Raw genomic sequence first — 20,012 nt, forward strand, 5'->3', positions numbered from 1 at the left:
TTTCCTTTTCTTTTCTTTCCTTTTCTTTTCTTTCCTTTCTTCTTTTTTCTATTCTATTCTATTCTATTCTACTCTACTCTACTCTACTCTACTCTACTCTACTCTACTCTACTCTACTCTACTCTACTCTATTCTATCCCATCCCATCCTATCCCACCCCATCCCACCCCCCCGTGCCCCCAGCACCCCCCCCCCCGCCGCGCCCTCCCCTTTGCCGAGCCGAGCCGCGCTCCGAGGCCGGTCGGGGCGGAGCAGCCCCCCCCCGCCCCCCCCCCCCCCTTGGCCGCCCCTCCCCGCCGCCGAGCCCCGCCCGCTGGTGGGGCGCTGGGGCGGCCCCGGCCGCGCAGCCCCCGGCGGCCCGGCCCGGCACGGCACGGCACGGGGCGGCTCGGCGCGGCACGGCGCGGCACGGCCCGGCCGAGCATGGAGCAGTAGCGGCTGGGCGCCTCGCCGCTCGGACCGCCGGCCATGGGCGCGGAGCGCAGGGGGGAGGCGGCCCGCGGGGGCTGCGCCTGCAGCGGCGGCGGCGGCGGCGGCGGAGGAGGAGGTGGCGGCGGAGGCGGCGGCGGCGGCAGCTGGCGGCTCTTCCTCGGCTTCTTCGCGCTGTCGCTGGCGCTGCACGTCCTGACGCTGGGCTGCTACCTGGAGCTGCGCTCCGAGCTGCGCCGCGAGCGGGGCCCGCAGCCCGCCGCCCCGCCGCGCCGCGATGGCACAGCGGCCGCACCGCCCGCGGCTCCGCCCGCAGCGCGCCCGCAGCGGCCGCCCGAGGGCGCCGAGCGGCGGCAGCAGCAGCAGCAGGTGGGTGCCGGGGGGCCCCGGGGCCGAGCACTTGTCGCCGGGGGGGGGCCGCCGGCAGCGCTCCGGGCGGGCAGCCCCCCGGGGCGCACCGCGCTCCACCTGCCGCCGAGCCCCGCTATCGCGACTCCCACCGTCGCGACTCCACCGTCGCGGCCGCGGCGGGCCCTCCGTGCGCCGCGCGCACCCGGCGTGCTTCCCCCCCAGCCGCCCTCGGGCGCCCCGGTGCGGGGGGCCGCTGCCCCGTCGCCCCCCGGTGTGTAAGGCAGCCCCCGGCCGTCAGCACCGGGGGCTGCTCAAATCCGGCGTGCGCTGAGCCACCGGTTTGGGAACGCGTCCTCCCGCCTGGCCCCGGGGCGAGCGAGCCGCCGCTCGGCCTCCGTGCCCGCACGCGGGGCAGGCGGGCTGCCTGCGGTCCCTCCGGGGCTCCGGCTTCCCAAACCAAACCCCGAGCAGCCGCTGAACTGGGAGAACCCGCGCTCTCTGGTCGTCTCCCCTGCCCTTTGTTACTTAAGCGGTGTCAGCGTAAAGTGAGCCTGAGCCGCTCGATGTCATGTTTGAGTTCGTGGATTGTCTTGTGATAGCATGCGGCTGGAGTTCCTTTCGCGTTATCATGCTAAATCTGCTCAGGCTTCAGAGCTCTTCTTTCCAGCGCGTGTTTAATGAAATACCAGAATGAATAGCTGAGGCATTCATAAATTACGGCGTTAGATAATTTGTCTCCGAATGTGTGCCGAGATCCAAATGCTGCTCTCCACAGCTGACAGACTCCAGATAAGGTAATGCTAATTATTAATTTATTTATTTTACATCTGCCCCGTCAGGCGCAAGAGGAAGGATTCTTGCAGACATGTTGAAGTAGTCGGTCGCGAGAGAAAGTTTCCTGGTAGTAGGAACAGGCAGAGCTCTGGGCGCGATGGGCAGCGCGCAGTTTGCAGCCCAGCTGCTGGCCCCGAAAGCCGCCTGTTTGGAAGCGCATGCACTGACACCGTGGAATTAATGTTACTTGTGGCATTGTTTCTCCCCCGATTCTCCGTGACTGTTCTGCGTTGCCGTTTGCTTGAGTCGGTGTATGGCTGAAAAACCCCAGCCTTCAGTGTTGCAGTGTTTCATTAGTGTACCCATTTCCTGATTGCAGCAAGGAGACGAGGTGTTTGCAAACAGCTTTCCCCTAAAAGTTAATTACGGTGTTAGAAACCTCACAGTGCGTGTAGGATTCCTAGCTGCTTTCCAAACCCTAGCAGCCAGACTGCGCTGCTGTTAAACCCAGAGTGCAATCCCATGCAAATGTGTCCCGAGGCACAAGTCAGCAGAACTGAAGCAGGAATGACTCAGTGAGCATTTTGGAGGGGTACCGGGGGGGCTGTGATCGGTGACACCGCTCCCCACGGGTCGGGGCGTGCAGCGGGGGGCTTCAGCGTCCCGACGGACTGCGGGCTGCGACCCCGCGAGCCCTCCCTCCGCCGCTCCTCGGGACGGTCAGTGAAGAAGCAGAGTAAGCGCCGCATGTGCCGCAGCGCTCGTGCGAGCTGCTTTAAAGCCCTTCCCCTCCCTGACCCCCCTTTTATTTTATTTTCTTCCTTTGTGACCCGAGGCGGGAGGGAGGGGGAGGCCGGGGAGCGATGGTCAGCGCAGATATTTTGGCAGAAGCCTCGCTGGCGGCGTGCCAGAAATGACCTCATGACAGGAGCGAGATTTGGCAGCTCGATAACGTTCTGCTTTCCTATCTTACAGGGTATTCAAATATGTAACTAATTTAAGATACAAGGGCAATTTTTCATGGCAGAGGTTGAGGCATTGTAGTTCACATCTTTGTCCCAGAAGCTGCAGAGCGTTGCATCATCAGTTTGGCTTCTAGATTAAAAGTTCGTTAATGCCGCTTTAATTCATTGACTCTTCGATGGCTGCCGCTCCGAGGCGCGGTGGCGAGCTGGGCTGGGTGGCGGCCGCGCTGCTGTCATGGTGCGTTCGGCCCCGGCTGGCATTACAAAATACAAATCATCTCCGCGGATGGGTGTGCTCGTGGAGCACAAAGCGGGTCTGTCAGTGCGCTCGTTAGAGTTTGGCAGGCGCTTCGTTAATGGCTCCGTGGCAGGGAGCAGGCGGCAGGGTACCACATACAGCCTGGTAAAACTTTTGTGCCTGATCCGGGCGATGTTGTGTTGTCAGGAAATCTCCGTTGCGGTGGCTGAGCACTGCCTTTTCAGAGGAACCTGCTGGATCCCGAGTGTCGGCGACAACCGGCTGCGGGCGGCGCAGGATCCGACCCCGTGCCGGTGCCAGCTCCTCGCGGGAGGACGGGTGGGGGCACCGGGCCCTTCAGCGTCAGGGCACCCCAGGCCGAATCCCAAAACAACGTGTGCCGATTTGGACGTGGGCTGTGACGAGGAAGGTGCTGTGGTGTAGCTGTTACGGTGGGAGGCCGAGGGCCAGGCTGCTCGGAGCTCTGACCTTGCCCGAGGCTGCCGCAGGGGCCCGGTGAGCGCCCCCCGAGGCACTGTGCCTTGTGCCGCATTCCTGGGGATGCTCACCTGAGGCCAGCGCAGGGCCAAACGGGTGTCCTGAGGCGGGCACAAAAACTGCCAAAGCCTGCCTGGAGTGCGGTCAGACATCCACCAGCTATGCCAGGCCAAGCTAGCCCTGGAGGCGTGTGTGAAGGGAGGCTGGCTGCTTGGGGCTGCCGCGGAGTCAGGCCAGAAAGGTGCTGAGCAGCGACTCGATGGATGCGCACGGAGCCCGGTGACAAGGTGGCTGGGCCCTGGGGCCGGCCACAGGAGCTCGCTGCGTGCTGGGACCAGTGCTGTAGGTGGGCGCACAGCCTGCGGCCACCAGCACGGTCACGCTCCGGGCCGTCCCATGCCAGGAGCTCCCAGTCGCTGCTTGTGCCGGTGACTTAAAGTACAAGGTGCGCACGGGACTGAAAATACGTGACCTGAACGCTTTTTGTTTTTCCTTACTGATTGTAAACCTGCAGGACCTACGAGTGCCCTCGGAAGAGGGACCTGTTACCACCGAGGGTTTTATTCTTTGAGCTGTTGGCTCTTTGTATTTGGTGATTTAAACCTTGAGCTCCTGTGGCCAAGTTGCCAGAGTGGTCACAAATAGATGGGACACAGGTAAAGAAGGAGGGGTGTCCTGGAGGTGTCCCCTGGGGTTTGTTCCCTGCCCTGTCCTGGGACGCACCAGGTCGGAAGCATGGTGCTGGGACAGACGGGCTGCTGGTGCCCTCCAGAGCAGCAGTTGTGTGGGAGTGGGGAACTGCACAGAAAAGCTCGCTTGACCTCTGATGGCTTGAGAGTACCTCGGTGTCATTGCCTTGTCTATGCGAAATACCAGTTACTTTGCTCCTTGGCTCAATTCCAGCCCCAGAGTGCAGGTATGATTTGTACAGCAAGCTGTCGTGTGGCCTAAAAGCCATTAAAGCTGCTTCACAGACGTCTCCATCCTTCATCATGTCCCAAACCCACCTGCGTGCCTGGCTCCCACATCCCGAGCCAAGAGGCCGTGCGGGTGCGCCACGGATCTGCAAAGAGTTAGAGCACGGCCGTGCGACAGAGCGGTCCTGTTTAAGGACGTGTTTAATGGTTTGTTTTCCCTCGAATTGCACTTGGCAATCCTAATTGTCGCCGAAGGAAGCTTGTACATGACAGTAAAGGGAGACCACAGCGCGTTATCTGGCTAATAGCGCTCGATGCCTTCGGTAACCTTCATGCACGTTTTAATAGTGCCCTTCCCTCAGCGGGGGGAACGACATGCCTGAGGTTGCGTGAGGTTTGGGGGGTGTGCCGGGGGGAGAGGCGCGTAGCGTGATCGCCTGATATCAAATAGAAAACATATTCGTGCTACTATGCCTAGGAATATTCTGTGCAGAACCTGGCACGGATCCATAAGCTCCAGTTCTTTACGAAGAAAATCGTGCACGGCGTCAGGAGAACGAGAGCGGGTGCCGGGCGTGCCGCGTGCGCCTCGCGCGTGCTCTGCGTGAGGCTGGGAGCGTGCTGGGGCTTCAGCCTCCCCCGCACCAACGAGCTTGCTTATTTACAGACGTACCGTGCCTCTTCGGTGCCGTTCGTTCCCCCTTGTTGCCCCGTGCCAAGCAGGTTAGGCGGACACGCCGTCTTCTATTTGTGCTGGTTGCTCGCTGACTCTCGCACGACGCCGAGCGCAGGTTTTGCTTTTTGGCTGAGCCTCGGGCTGCTGGATGTCATCACTGCCCAGCTGCTCAGCCCAGCAGGCTCACGCCTCGGGGAAGCCGTCAGTAGGATCGTGCCAGCTCTCCTGCCTCCCAGCGCACGTCAGGGGGGACGGGTGCTGGAAAACAACTGAGAACTGTGCAGCGCAATAGGAAACTTTTTATTTTTTTTTTCTCCTCCCTCCCCCAGCCAAGAGCACAGGAAAAGTAGATGGGGGACAAGTGTGGAGAGCACTCGGTGATGCGCGGGAAGGAAAAGAGGAAATGCTTGGGATCACGGAGGTGCTGATGTATTGTAGGAAACAGAAACGTGAGCTCGGGAGTAGCCAAGAGCTTGGTCAGGTCTCGGCTCAGATACAACACAAAGTGCTTTATCAAACTGTGATAGTATTTTAACCTTTTAATGTTGTTTTTCTTACCGCATAATACTATAAATCTTCCCTGCTCTTCCATACACATGTAGTATCTTGTAATGCTAATTAAACTGCACACAGTCCTAATTTTGCTCTCATACTAATCCAATATATTTTTCTTGACTCGAAGCCAAGCCCTGAGAACCTCAGAGCATGCAAAGCTCTCAATCCACTCTTATTATATGTTAATGACTTTGTATTTTAATATCTTTCAACACTTAAGAGGATGTTATTTTTTTAGAGGTGTCTGGCTGCAAAAGGTAACCCGTATGCGAGAGGCTGAGGGGTTTCTGCCAATGCAGAGCAGTAAACAAATTCCCTGCAATAAGTGGTAAGTGCATCTCTGAAGATGTGATCTGTCAGGATTCATTGTGCACAAATACAAATTACAGCGAGATTTGGATGTAATTTTAAAATAGTTAACTGTCTTTATAGGTTAGGAAAATAAAACTCCTGCCTAGACTTTTACATGTCGCAGTTGTAAGCGCTCTCTTGTTAAACTCTTGGGGAAACGAACTGTTTTTGTATGCTAATGGTGCTGATGCCAGTTGGGCCTGAATGCTACTATAACAGAAATAATTACTAACAGATGTGGGGATATTAAAATGAGCTCTTTCCATAAGGCCAAATAAAATTCTGTTGTAAGTGCAAAGTACTAAATATGCGAGATTGTACTGATGAAATGCCAGTGCTATAATGTGTTCCAAATGGCAAGTGCCAGCATCCTCTGACTAAAGCTGCACCTCGACTGCAGCTCGGCTCTCCCCAGTACGCTCCGCACTTCCTCGTAAATGGCTCGCACAGCAGGAGGAACAGAGCAGCGACTCGAAATGATCTGTAGATCTGCAAGCCATTTAGCTCTGCGCAGCGCCTCCTGTCTTTGCGTGGGGGAGAGGAATGCCATGCAAAGCCGAGCCCTGTGCCCGCAGCGCTTTCTTCTTCGTCAGGCTCATTCGGGAGAAGGAAATGTGTGGAAGCAGCCGTGGGAAGCTCGCCTGTGCTGCAGGCACGCCGGCGTTGCGTGGCTTTGCGGCAGTGGGCCTCGCGTGGTGTCACGCTGGCAGGCTTTGTGGGGTGCAGCGTTGCGTGGCGCGGCGTTGCAGCAGCGTGTGTCGCACGGTGTTGGATGGCTTTGGCACGGCGTTGCGTGGTTTTGCGTGTGGCGTGGTGTCGCAGCAGGCGTTGCAGGGCATGGTTTTGCCGTGCATCACGCGGGGTTGCAGGTGTTCTGTGGCTCCGCAGCAGCAGGGTTCGCGTGGCCTTGCAGCGGGATGCTGTGGGGCACAGCTGGGGGCACGGTCTAAATATGTGTTAAATTCGGGCAAAGATCACAATAGACCGAGCCACTGAAGTGATGGCGAATGTCACTTTACAACACCAGGCCCTTCTTTTCTCTGCTGTTTGCTCCCCCCTTTACGAGAGGCACAATGTGCCAATAGCTCCCGGAGCCTTAGCAGCTCATCAGTCACAAAGCAGGGTTAAATGCCACATCTGCCTCCGGCAATGGGTGCCCGTGCGCCGCTGTCCCTGTGCGCAGCCTTTGTTTGGCTCCCATTCCTCCCGCCCTTGCAATTCAGTTCACCTCTGTGCTTTAAATCTCTCTCCAGGCACATAACAAGGCAGAGGGAGGAAGACGGTGAAGTAGTTTCTTAAGCCATCACTTGGTGGAAAATCCGCCTCTGGAGCGTGTAACAGCTCTGCAGTCCCGTGTGGCACAGGCAGAAGCGCAGATTCCTCGCCACGGTCCCACTGCCCTGCCAAGGAAGGGGGGCTGTGGTCCCCAGCACCAGCCTCTGCCAGCAGCGAGATGTGCCCATCTCAGGAAAATGCTGTCCCTGGGCTTTGGGGTCTTGTCCCAGTCGGTGTTCTCCACCCCGTCACAGTGAGCACTGCATTGTAGGCATGGTTTTTTGTGTGTTTAAAGATAATAATAACAATTAATTGGTTGAAACGGGAGCAGCGATGGGACAAACACCTGCTGGGGCATCCCTGCACCAGAAGATGCTCTTCTGCCCTCTCTCCCCCCTGACTTTAGGGATAGATCCAGTGGGGAGTGGGGGTCACTTAAGGTAAAATAACGTAATGCATCCAGGTATGCAGCGAATACCCCGTCAGCTTGATTGCTGTGGCTGAAGGGAAGCCCAAGAATTTGAAGGCATAAATGCAGCTTACAGCGAATTGCAGCTTACGGCCGTGAGGTGCTGGGCTCCCCCCGTCGGCATTCCCAAACGAGAGCTGGGAGCAGTGCTCCTGGCCTGCGGAGCCCTGGCCTAGGGAATGGGTCTGGAGCGAGTGCGTCCTTCAGCCTCCTGCAGTGCTGCTGCTGGCCTTCACCGGCGCTTTTCCTTAACTTTTTCTGGGGTAGGAAAACCGGTAAATCATTTACAGCTCTTGCTGTGCCACCTTGCTGTGACACTGAGCTGAGAAAACAGCTCACGTTGATGAAGGAGATTTTTTTTTTTCCTTGCTGCTGTTTTAGGATTCTTTCATTCTGGCTCTTAGTGCATTTGACCCGTTGCCCCCTGTCCACCTGGATCCTCATCAGGGTTTGGGAAACTTGGCGATGCAAGGGTTAGGAGGGGTGCTGTTTCTGTCTGGAAAGCTTTAATTCTTGTTCCCATTAAACATACCCAGGCAGAAAAATGAGAGCAAAATCTGAATTGCTGGATTTGCAATTGATGAGGCGTACCGAGAGAGAGCAGGGTGAAAATGTGGAGAGAGAGTAGCTGGTTTTTAACTGCAGCTGTTGCTACCTTTTTAGTGATAATGAACCAAATTGGCTGCTCCTGGCTGTGGCTGGGCTTGCTGGTGCTTGTTTGTGCAGCATCGTTAGCTCCTGGCCCCGGGGACCTGCCGTCCTCCTGGCCCGGGGCGTGGGAAGAAGCTGGGCTATCTCCGGGTCTCCAAGTAAATCGTGGGGGCATTTTTCTGCTGAAGGTCGAAGGGAGGCCTTTTCTCCTTGCTGGTGAATGATGGAGTTGAAAGGTATCTGTTGTCATTTTTCAATGAATATTGTATCTTCTTTTTAGCAACGTCTTTATTGCTGGCCTGGAGTTTTGCTTTAATGTGAATTATCATCTTCATTTCTTGGCATCCTCGGAGAACAAACCCATGACGTTATTTTTTGAGTTTATATTGGTTGCAATTCCGTTCTTAACCGTGTCTGCACTATTTCTCCTGTTGCTGAAAGGAGCAGCTCTAACCTCCGAGTGCGTGCCCAGCCCCCTGGGCTGCGCAGGGCTCGCTCTCGAGCGTGGGAAGAAGCCCCCGTGAGAAGTGCAGCTGTCCTGGTGCTGCTGTGCCTGTGTTTCTGCTCCTCGCAACTTGCTGCGTGCCCGGGATCCTGTCTGGGCTGTGCCTGCCCCCAGCATCTCGCTGCTGTTCTCACTGGGTCGCCGCCTGGCCCTTCTGTGCTCCTCTGCAGGGCAGCGTCCCCGAGCTGGGAGCTGTTCTAAGATGCAGCGAGAAGCAGGTTTGGAGGCTTCAGCAAACTGGGCACGAACGCTCCTGGCTGCGGGGTGGGCACCAACGCTGTGTAGCCAGGAGCCGTGCATCTGCTGGCTGCTGCTTCTGCTTTTTTTCTACTTTTTTCTTTCTTTTTTTTTTCTTTTTTAAGTAGGGGAAAAAAGTGTTAGGCCTGTTGCATAATACTGAGTAACCAAAAATCGCTTTATTTTGGTGTGCTTTCTAGTGGCGAAGTTTTCTTTTTGGGAAAGCTTATAGCACCTGAGCACTGTCACGGTGTTGCTCAGGTTTTTGGAGGAGGTGGCATTCTTTTATTTTTTGTTTTCCTTATCTTTGTATTATTGTAAATACGGAGGATCACAGCAGTGCCACTAGCTAAAGTTTGGTAGCAAAGCTCATGGGATGATAGAGACCTTCCCTTGCTCACAGATGACACACACCAACCTCTTCCCTTCTGCCTGCTTCCCTTCCAGACCTTGCGCGTGTTCGCCGAGGAGTTCTCTCATCTTTCTTTAGCAAAAAATTAAATAAGCCCCTGTTGGACTTTGCAGCAGGTCTTAGCTTTTACTGATGCTGTGCTAAGACTCAAGCTCGTTCTTCAGTAGAAGCGGTGCTGCTGTCTTTTGCTTGAGGACAAAGATGGGAGCGTGTGCAGGAGGAGCTGGCAGGCAATGCAGCTGTGGGCTTGAATTCAGAGAAAGCTGCTCTGCATGATTTCGAGGTCAGTTTTGTTGCACGAGGCTGGACCTTGCTCTCCCGTGAGAGCTACCTGGCTGCTGCCCGTCTGCTGCAGCTCGCCTGCTTGTAAATGCAGCATCAAAATTTTATTCTAAAATACACGTGTATATATATTTTTTCAGCGATTAAGGTTTAAAAAAAACTCAACTAAACATGAAACTCAAATCTCATAATGTGCTTGCTTTTACAGGTCACTTTTTATTGATGCATCACTTCATTTTTAAAGAATTTCTAAGTTGCTTATAGGCTTTTTCCCTTTTTACGAGGCCAGCTTTATAGCTTAAAGTACCTTCATGTGATTTGAGTTCTTTTTTAGTGTTATTCGGTATAAAGAAGCACAATGTCTTAAATTGAGTTAGCATGCATTTTTATGGTTTATATGCTCAAATCGGTTGTACTTCCATCTCCTTGCTGTCTCCCTTGCGGTGGCTGGGCTGGAGAAGTTCTGATCATGCTCGCTGACCGCAGCTACGCTAACAGCAGCACAGTATAAAAATGCCATTCTTGTGGAATTTTGAAGTGGTTTTGATGTTTATATGTGCTCGTGACTCTTTAATCTCTACTTCCAAGGAAGGTGTGACTTTATTTTCTGTGTGTTTTTGTTCTGGACAAGATCTAACGAGCGTTGCTCTAATAACATGGGTTTTTTCTGCTGCTCCCCGTGACTGATGATGGCTTGCTTGTGACACAGCGTAGTATTTAGGTGGCCGTAAGGCCCTTTCTCTGAAGTTGTACTAGCGTTTGCTTCCTAAAACTTGAATATTGAATCCAGACTGACGAAATCTTTACAAAGGAAAAATTACTGTATTTAGTAATAAAATGAAACATGAGCTCGTTGGGTTCAAATGAATGCATTCAGACTTGAGCAGGAGAATTAACTTTCAGGTGCTGTGTTTGCAAAGGCAGCAGTGAAGTACTGGAACCGTATGAATTCCAGATGGAACTGCAGCAGCAGAACTGCCTGCTTCACGGGGAGGTGCAGCACTGGTCCTGGACACCCAGGGGGTGTCATGTCCAACTCCAAAGTCATGTCCAGCTTCAGCTGAGAGGGAGGAGACAGCAAGGGCATGGTCTAATAGTTCTTCATTACTAACACGCTATTTCTAGGTCAGCTTGAAATTCCTCTGGGTGCTGCAGAGAAACAGGAGGCCCTAGAAATCAACATGAACGTGAAGGAAGTTTCCATCACAATTATGATCATGGCTGAAGAGCATGCAGGTCTTGGTTTCTTGGTCACTGGCGTAATGTGAGCCTTCTACTTTTTGTCCCCCATTAGAACTTGAAATCGTGGGCTCCACGACCTGCAGGGCAAAGTCATCGACCAGTTTTCCTGCTGGGAGACAAATGAAGGACGAGCGACAGCACCCGCGGGCTTGGCTCTGCCAGGCGTGCGATCCTGTGCGAGGGTGGTTTTGGTACCTGGGGTGATGGCAACTGCTGGGCGAGGAGAGGAACGGCAGGCTCCTGTGGCTGCCTCCTCCTGCTGGGCTTAGTCACGCTGACGAGATTAAAATTTAATCTGATTATATTATCTCTGTGGCATTAATTAGGGCTCCACAATTTTCCAGCCAAATCCTTGACGGTGCTAATGGGAGCTCTTGAGACTCCTGTGTGGTGAAATGGTGGGGTGAGTTATTCGCATGTAATTCTCCAAGACCTGAAGGAAAGCGTTGCAACTTTGCGTCAGTTTATTGTTATGTGAGAGATGATGATCACTTAGGATGCTGTTTGGCTCTAACTCCATTTCTACAGACAAATTGCATCACAATGTAGTAATTACCATGATAATTAAAAAAAAAAAAAGATAAGTAGAAACAAAACAAAATAATAATAATATAACTGGTCGAACCCTGCCAGGCTAATAGTCAGAAGATTTTGCAGGGATGCTGCCAGAGGTACCAGATTTCTGAAGGAGTCTGATTTCAACTTGCTTAAGGTATGTTGATAATGGCTCTTGCAGCTAAATGCATTTGGTGAAAGCATTGAGAACAAAGATAATGCTCTTTAAAGCCTTCAACAGGTCAACTGCGAGGGCCTTTGGAGGCTCAACACAAGCCTTGCTTGGGTGTATGTCTGGTGAGACACCGGATCAATGAGAAGCACCAAACCTCGCGCTGCCAGAAATGCTACCAGGCAGCAGTGGTGTGCACATGGTGGCATTTTGTGAGGAGCTGGAGAGTCTTGTGCTTGTGTCGGTGTCTGCAATTTAATCGTGTTGAGCAGCTCTGCCCCTGGCATCGCCCACGTGCCGGGGTGCCCAGCACACCGAAGCCGGGTGCCGGGGCTGCGCCGCGCTCCCTCGGCCGCACGCTATCTGCAAATGCCGCAAGCGTCAGCGAAGTCACGTAGCGGGGAGCAGCAGCCAGTGCGTGGCTCTGAAGCCGAAAGCAGCATGCCTGTAATAAAAGCAGGCTCCGACTTCAAACAAATGTGTACTGCACAGTTGTTGTTAGCACTCTGATGTGCGGCTGCAGAACTTGGACAATTTATAGTCCTTGCATCAAGCGTCTTAGTCAGTTCCATATGTGCTGTCTTCATGAGTTTGCTGGTATGAAATGGTAGGATAAGATCTCGGAAGTTGAGGTCTTCAAGTGTTAAATACAAAGCATTGCTCTTGCAGGCTCAGCTCTGCTGATCCAAGTGTCTGGCGCACATTTCTAACAACAGCCTGAATTTGCCAAGGAAAATTACGCTAGATATAGCAAATAGCTGTCAACTCTTTCCTCCCTAGTCTGTCAGTCTGCTTTTCGCTCTCTTTTCAGAAAAACGGGGATGTTTGGAAGTGAGAGGAGAGGTAGGCTTTTCTGTTCAGTGTCCTCCTAGGGATGCCTCCCAAGCTCGGTGAAGCCCCAGCCCCTCTCCTCCATCTCCTTGCCCCCTTGGGTCCCTTTGCAGACCCACTGCTGAGGGCTGCATCGAGCCTGGAGTAACTTGAGTTCTCCTATGCTAACCAAGTATGCAAGGAGGAATTTTGGCTAACGTATTAACTATCTCTGGGGAAGCAGTTCCTGTGTAACCAAGACGTTTCACAGTTCACTGACACTGTCACCCTGCACTTGTGGATACCTGCTGTTAAAACAGACCAGGCACGGCCACGTATGGGTGGCTGCGGCTGCGCTTGGAGCAAAGTCCCCGGGCTGGTGTCCCCCGCCTGGAGCACTGTGTGCGTCTCAGGGCTTGATGGTTCCTGGCTCAAAGCTGCTGGAAAATGAGTCTTCTAAATGGTAATCCTGATAACGACAGTCAGCGGGGGCGGCTGGGGAAGTCGAATTTTTGGTCAGCTCTCAGTCAAACATCTGTGCAGCTTCAAATGACGCCTGAATCAGGTACTTAACTGGTTAAATATTCCTGCTGTTGATCTGCAAAAGCAACGACAGGTATCTTCTGCTGGATCCGCATTTGTTGTATCAAATCTGGCAAATAGTGCAAATTTTTATGTTGTGAACAGAAACCATGCCCCAAGGCTATGACTGAAAGGAAAGGTCTCATTGACATATTTACCTAGCAATTTTGCTATCATTAAATACGCTTTCTCGAAAACCCCAAATCCCAGAATAATAGCAACAGAAAAACACTGAAGGTTTTGTGAGCAGATGCAGCTTCAAGATAACAAATTATTTTTGCTCTTTGTTTGACTACTTGGCATTTTAAAGGTAATTAAAATGAGGCCAAGTGTAGTTAGAGAGTTTATTTTAAAAAAAGTCTCTGTGCTTGGAGAATGAAGCAAAAGTGCATTTGTGAGGAATGGAGGCACTGTCCCATGAAAAATCAATATTAATCTTTCAGGTTGTAAAGCAGTAACACTTGTTCTGATCCAGCTGTTTCCTTTTCTTTCAATATTAATTTTCACGATAGAAAAAGCTACTGACATTGAAGTTGGTCCAAACTACACCTGGAGTGCTCTGTTAACACTGGCATGTCTAACACCAAGTAATAATGCATCGTTTCTAAGAATGGTCTTAGAGGGTTGTTGTACAAAGAAGGGCATAGGAAACATGATACTCAAATTGTGATTACAGGCAGAAATGCTTTGCAATGGGGAAATTTTAGTTTAGTCAAGGTTGCTTACATGCCTTTCTTCCAGCCGAAGGGCAAATGACGCTGTTAGCGTTAAGGGTTAGTCTATGACATCTTAACATGAAATATGCCTTACCTCTCCAAGATTGAGTTGCAGTTATCGCTGTTCTAAAAATTCTTCCCTGGTTTTTATTTTTGGCCTTGCCCAAAAATGGACCCATGTTAAATGTTTATGCTGTTAAAGTGTTTGGTCGGAAGGGAAAAGCACTGATTAAATGTGCTTTAGGGAAAGGTCCATTGAAGAGCAACAGAATACGGGGGGATCTGGACAGCCCTGTGGGACACTGCATGGGTTCATGGATGGGTTCACCCTCCATGGTGGCCTGAGGAGCCATTCTGAGGAGTACTAACATAGCCCGTGCTGTGAAAACCGTGGGTTTGAGGCCCTTAGTCTCAAAGGGCCTTGGAGGGCCCTTATCCCTTCATCTGTTTTGCTCTGAGGTTCGCTCCTTTAAAAAATGAAAGAAAAAAGAAGTCAGATTCTTGAGGTAGCTGTTAAGTCTTCTGGACACTGTCTACCTCAGCCCTTTCCAAGGACTGCCTACTTCTGTGGGCACTCATCTCTTTTACTGGCAGCGTGGTATTAGCAGCTGCCCCCAGCCCATGGCAGCAGCGTGGATCCATTCTGCAGCTGGAAATGAATATTTTGAAGGGACTTCGTCACATTTAAAGACTGATTTTGTTCCATCGGAGGCAGTGGAGCCTGCAGCCTGGCTGGGAGGATGTTGTTTCCAGGCAGCTCTATACGTTTTTGGTTGATTCTGCCGTTGAAGCATGCTGCGGGCCCTGTGTGGCACTCAGCCCTCAGGCCTCGTGCTGCGCACGGTGGCTCTCAGGCCTGTAAAGCTCTGACTCAGGTGGCGACATCTAAGCTGAGCAGTGGTGCTGATAAACGTCTCCTTCTTCAATTGCTCGATAAAAGCATGTGAGGGCACGTGCACGTTGTTTGTTTGTGCAAGCATTTCCCTTCCGCTGCCCTTCTCGCCCCAGTGAAATGACTTTCAGCAGCAGTCTGTATTTACAGCCGTCAGCTCTCGGTTTGCCCTCAGGCCACATCCACCCCCCGAAAGTGCAGCGGGGCTTTGGGGGGAATTTTTGGCACTTCTGTCCAGAACCAAAAGCCCTGTGTGTGAGGTAAGGAGAGCAGGCTGGCACCTGAGGCCGGGCTGTCGGGCTTGGAGGGGTGCAGAGGCCAGGATGCGCCTCTTGGTTCTGCCCCAGCCTCTCGAGCATCTTGTTGGTAATACCAAGCCTTGGATATTATTTTAAAAATTGCTGTAGGTAAAAATCAGACTTGTAGGGTGGATTAAGTTTAAAATTTTCATGCTAGCCTAGTTGGAAACACGTTACTATGCATATTTTACACTTAGAGGATCCCTGTGGTGATTATTTTGCCTTTTCCTAGTTCTGTGCTAAGAATGAACAAGTGAAGATTATTCTGATTTTCTTACATTTCTGCTGTCATTGCAGAATGCAGGCACTTTCAGATTGAAAGGAGCTGGGTTATTTCTTACAGGATCCTAGTTTTCTTTTTTTTTTTTTTTTTTTCCCCATGCTAACTCCATAACATAATTGTTTGCACATAAATTAAGCAGAATTCTTTGGCCAGCTCTTCTGCACACCTGTGCACTCACTCACATGTTCTGCCAATAAATTGCTACGGCTGAATATTACTTCTAAAATACTTGCTGAAGAATGATTTTTGAAATCTGAAAATTATTTCACTAATGCTTGAACTACTCAGGTATAGTGATTTCCACTGCCCCCCACTCCCCTCCAAGACCTAAACTTGTACTTCTTATACAGTCATTTGTGAATTAGTGTTATGTGCAGATATGTTATTCTTATAAGTAAATGAACTGCTTATGTTCTTAAAAATATCATTTTGTCATTTTATGATGGTCTAATGACTGAATTTACCAAAACTGGCACCACAGAATACAACCAGCAGAAGTCCGGATGGTCCTGCACCGCCGTGGGCAGTTGCCTGCTCTGGCTCATCCCGTGTGCTTGTGGACACTTTGGGATTAATCTGAGATGAATTCAAAGTGGATTGAACTGTACCAACCCCAGAGTGGTTGCTGTGGTCCTCCACAAATCCTACCCGGCACTGGGCTTGGTCTCCACTGGTCCAAGCTGGTCGCTGGGTTGTATGCAGGAAGGGGTCAACCTCGGGTTCATTTCTGGCCATTCAAATAGCACAAGAATCTCCTGCAATGCCTAGCACAGTTGAGCTTTTCAGGAGTTGAAAACTTGTTCATAGTTGATGTTTTCAATCCATCTTCCCCCATCTCTGGAAGGCTCCCCTTCTTATTTTGTGCCGTTTACTGTTACTTTGTGCATTCTTCTTACCCAAATGGGAGAATATTTCCTCCAATTATTTCAGAAGCTCTTGACTACAATGATACCTGATAACAGAGAATTCCCTGGGCTAAACTTTTTAAATAAAATTAATTAATTGGGGATTTTATTTATTTAACCTTTATGGTTTATGATTATCAGGATGGAGTTTTAGTATTACGTGAAAGGCTATAAATGCATTGGATTTTCTTGTCATCCCCTATCTTTATTTCATGCCATTTCAGAGTTGGCAATTATCTGGACTTGCTTAGAAAATTAAGAAAGGTAATTATCCTTCTAGTTACAAGCTGTTACTGTAAGGGTGATTTCTTACTGCTGGTATTAATACTAACCTGTTGAGTTCCTCACGTGGTGGCTGTGCCGGCAAGCTGCTTGTCGTTAGATTAATGAAATATCGCAGCAACAAGCTTTCCTTTCAAGTTTTAGGGCTGCAGCCAGGCACCTTGACACGAAAGGCAGCGCTGATTGCGTTCCACGTGCCGTCCCCCAGCCCTGGGGTCTCACGTAAGCCCTTTGTCCCTGTCCTGGCTGCTGACCCTGGCTGTTGCTGCCGCAGGAACCGAGCCCTCCACTGGTCTGGGGTGACTGATGAATATATATGGGATTTTTGTCCTTTAGAACAGCTCTCTGTTCGTAAAGCAGGGCTAAGGTTAGCCAGGGTAACAGGAGAAAAACGATGAGAGTAGTGCAGCAGGCTGCTGCGCGGTGCAGAGGTAGGTTTTTACAGTAGGAGAACGTCCTCAGAAGAGCGTGTGTTTGTGCCCACAGCCATTAAGCTTAATAATCTTGCTGTCTGTATCGACTTACAAATGAAAGCTTGCAGTAATTTGGAGCAGCATTTGAATTGTGAGTGGTAGTGATGATGCTGAGCTTGTCTTTTAATGCTGAGTTTAGAGTCTTTGAGGTTTGGATTAAAAAAAACTTCAATGAAACCACAAAAAAGACATTGGAAGCATAACTGAACAGGTGGAACAAATTTGTTAAATCTGTTATTGGGAAAACAGCAACTTGCTTTTAAGAAATAAATCAATCTGCAGCTCAGTGTTTCATAATGAGGAGTGGGATAGGAAAATCTAAAAATATCTACAAATGAGAGCTAATGCTCTGAAGGAACAGATCCAAACTAGAATATAATATTGCCCATTGTGGTGACAATAAGTATTTTAAAGTTCATTGAGATCCTTGCTGTGATGCAGATGGGACTTTAAGAGCCAGCATATTTCACTTGGCTGGGTCCAGTTTTTATTTGCATAATAACTTATTATATGTATTGCCAGTAGCTCGCAGAGCCCCTGGTCAGGATTGGGAAACCACTATGAGTTCATACTCCTCTCCATGGTTAGACAATATATTAAATGGCAGATTTGGAGGGCGGTGTCTCTAGTAAGTAATGCAAGTGATCGTGTGCTTAAAATGGCAGGAAAAAATAAATCTTTAACCCCTGCTTTGGAACAGGTGGGTGACCTTCGCGTGGTCCCAGCTCTGCTTGCCAAGTGCCTCTTTGGATTTGCTTGGCTGTGTTTGTCCCCAGCCTTTGGCACGATCTCCAGGAGCGAATCTCAGTAAGGGAAGGGAATTTATCCAGGCTATGTAAAATGCGTGCACTGGCACCTGCGTTTTCAGAAGGGTGTCACTGCATTCTCTAGCTTTTTTTCCCCCCTTTTTCGTTTTAAATTTCCACTTTAGCGTTCAGGCAGCACGGATAGATTTGCTTCCATCTTTCTTGGAAAGCCATTCCTCAGCTTTGTGCTGTTCAGCAGGATTTTTCTGGCCTTATTCCAGCGTTGTCCTTGCCCAGCTGAGTCCGAGCGCCCCGTGACACCCAGTTGGGCAGCTCTTCAGCACTACCACCAGCTTCCCGCTCTGGCCCATCTTCCTTCCCTCTCTGATATTTGCTGAGGGCTTCTCCGTGCTTCTCACAAGTGCTGTTTCAGAGTAGCTGTTCCGAATTAATGGAATCCACACGGACAGCTGTTGCTCAGAGGAAAGTAGGTAAGTGCATCCATACAGCTCCAGCTCTTGCATGACGCTTGCCCTTCGGGGAAGCACCATGCACTTGGGAGCTTTTCTTACGGCACTTAAAACCAGGAAAACCCTCTCCAACTTCCAAATTCTGGTTGAACTGGGCATAGTTTGGGTGCAGCTGGGGCCATGGAGCATCAGGGTGGCAAATACTGCCATCCACACTCGCGGTGCAGCGGGTCGGGATGCCCTTGTGCACCAAAGAGCAGAGCTGCTGCTGTCTGTGCGTTTGCCACATTGAACGCCAGCGTCCACCTGGTGTCAGAGCCTCACTCGGGGCTGCTGCTTTGCTTTGCAGAAGGTGCTGAGGGCTCTCACTGAGCTCGGGAGCACAAAGGGGATGCTTCTGCATGGCTGGGATTCCCTCAGTGCATTGCAACACAGTGTTTGCCCCAAAACCCATCACAAAGGACTCTTTTTTTTCCCCAAATGGTTTACCAAAGACCAGCTAAGTTTTAACTAACCGTCATCAAGCTGATTATTAATGTGCTGCTCTCGGGATGGATCCGTGGCTTTTAGAAACTCCCGTCTGTTGCTTTAATGAAGAACGGAGCTCTGCTTTCGGGGCTCGTGTGGCAATTGTGCTGACTCCTCCTTATGCTTTTGGAAACCCTGCTCGCCTTCTGTTTCCGTGGTTTGCGAGCGCTTTTATTTGATGCTCAGGCCCCGAGAGAGCATCTCCGCGGCAGCCGTGCGGAGCTGCACAATGGCACTGGGCTGCGCCGGGCGGCCCGGGGCGGAGGTGGGGGTCCCGCAGCGGGGCTGGGGGCTCCCGACAGCACCCGCCGCAGGGCGGTGGTCAGCGGCGCGGAGCCGTCACCCATGGGTGCGGAGGCTCTCGGGACGCACCAGGGAGCCTCCTCAGCCACTCGGTTGGCAATTTCCAAGGCCAGGGGTTCATGGAGGCTTTGTGTCCCTGCTTTGAAGCTCGGGTCTGAAAGTGTTGTAATGAGATTTTATTATGTATTCTGGCGAGGTCTTGTTATTTTGTGTGTGGATTTATTGTATAATGAATTGAGTGATTTTGAAATGTTTTGTGCAATGATTTTTTGGAAGGGACATTGTATTTTGTTTATGGGATGTGTGAGTTTTTATGAAACTTTATTTAGCTTTTAGCAAGAATAATCTTTATTCAACAAATAGTGCAAATAAATCTTTAATTGAACAAATATGTGCCAACTTTCAAACACAGCAACAAACAATGACATGAAACAAGGAAACTTTGGAACAATATACAACTTTAAACATAGTAAAAAAAAAAAAAAAAAAAGCTAACAAAGAACAGCTCAGGCGGTATAGCCGGGCAGCAGCTAAGTGCACTTATATCTGGGACCTGCCGTGCCGAGGGGAGCAGCGGGGAGCTGCGTGCTCGCTGCCTTTCCCCAGGCGGGTGCAGGTGGGGTGGGTGCAGAGGGGTCCCCCCACCCCGTGCCGCAGCCGGGGGAGCCGCCGCTGCCAGCTCGCGCCGGGCTGCCAGACGTGACTGGGCTGTGCTAGCGCTCGTAGCTGTGGGGCGATGTGGAAACATGTTCTCCAGCAAAGCTTTCTGCTCCGCGGCAGCTCCAGGAAATATTTCATATATGTCCTTTCTAAGTGGCAGTCCTGGGGCGGCCCGTGCCCCCTCTCCTTCTGGGTCTCTGCTAGGAGCGACCTTCTGCCAGAGGAGGTGGCTCTGGTGAGCATCCTGGGATGGCCGTGGGGATGGCATCAGCGTGCCTGTGCTAAGCTGCTCTCCGGCTCTGCAGATAGCACGAAGCACGCTGCAGGATGGGACCATGTTGTGGTCACTGAGATAGGTTTAGAGTGACTTGTAACAAAACCATGCCCGTGTTGGGTGCCGTTTTCTGCCTCGTAACAGTGGTGAGCCGCCCGGTGCTCAGGATACCTAGAAATGGTCGAGCTCGTGGTCATCTCGTGTAGTTTCCTAGAGCTCTGCAGAGCTGGAGGAC

General features: G+C 51.3%; 1 protein-coding gene across 2 annotated transcripts in view; it reads left to right on the top strand.

The window, feature by feature from the left end:
• The first annotated feature begins 374 nt into the window (after positions 1-374).
• Positions 375-20,012, top strand: part of EDA (ectodysplasin A) — a 73,399-nt gene continuing 53,761 nt past the window's right edge. For both annotated transcript variants that reach the window (XM_040572487.1, XM_040572488.1), the window contains exon 1: positions 375-798. In XM_040572487.1, coding sequence (XP_040428421.1) covers positions 469-798 — 330 coding nt within the window. In that variant the 5' untranslated portion in view covers positions 375-468. The remainder of the gene's footprint in view (positions 799-20,012) is intronic.

The sequence above is a fragment of the Cygnus olor genome, chromosome 13 (genome assembly GCF_009769625.2).
Source record: "Cygnus olor isolate bCygOlo1 chromosome 13, bCygOlo1.pri.v2, whole genome shotgun sequence".
Taxonomy (NCBI): Eukaryota; Metazoa; Chordata; class Aves; order Anseriformes; family Anatidae; genus Cygnus; species Cygnus olor.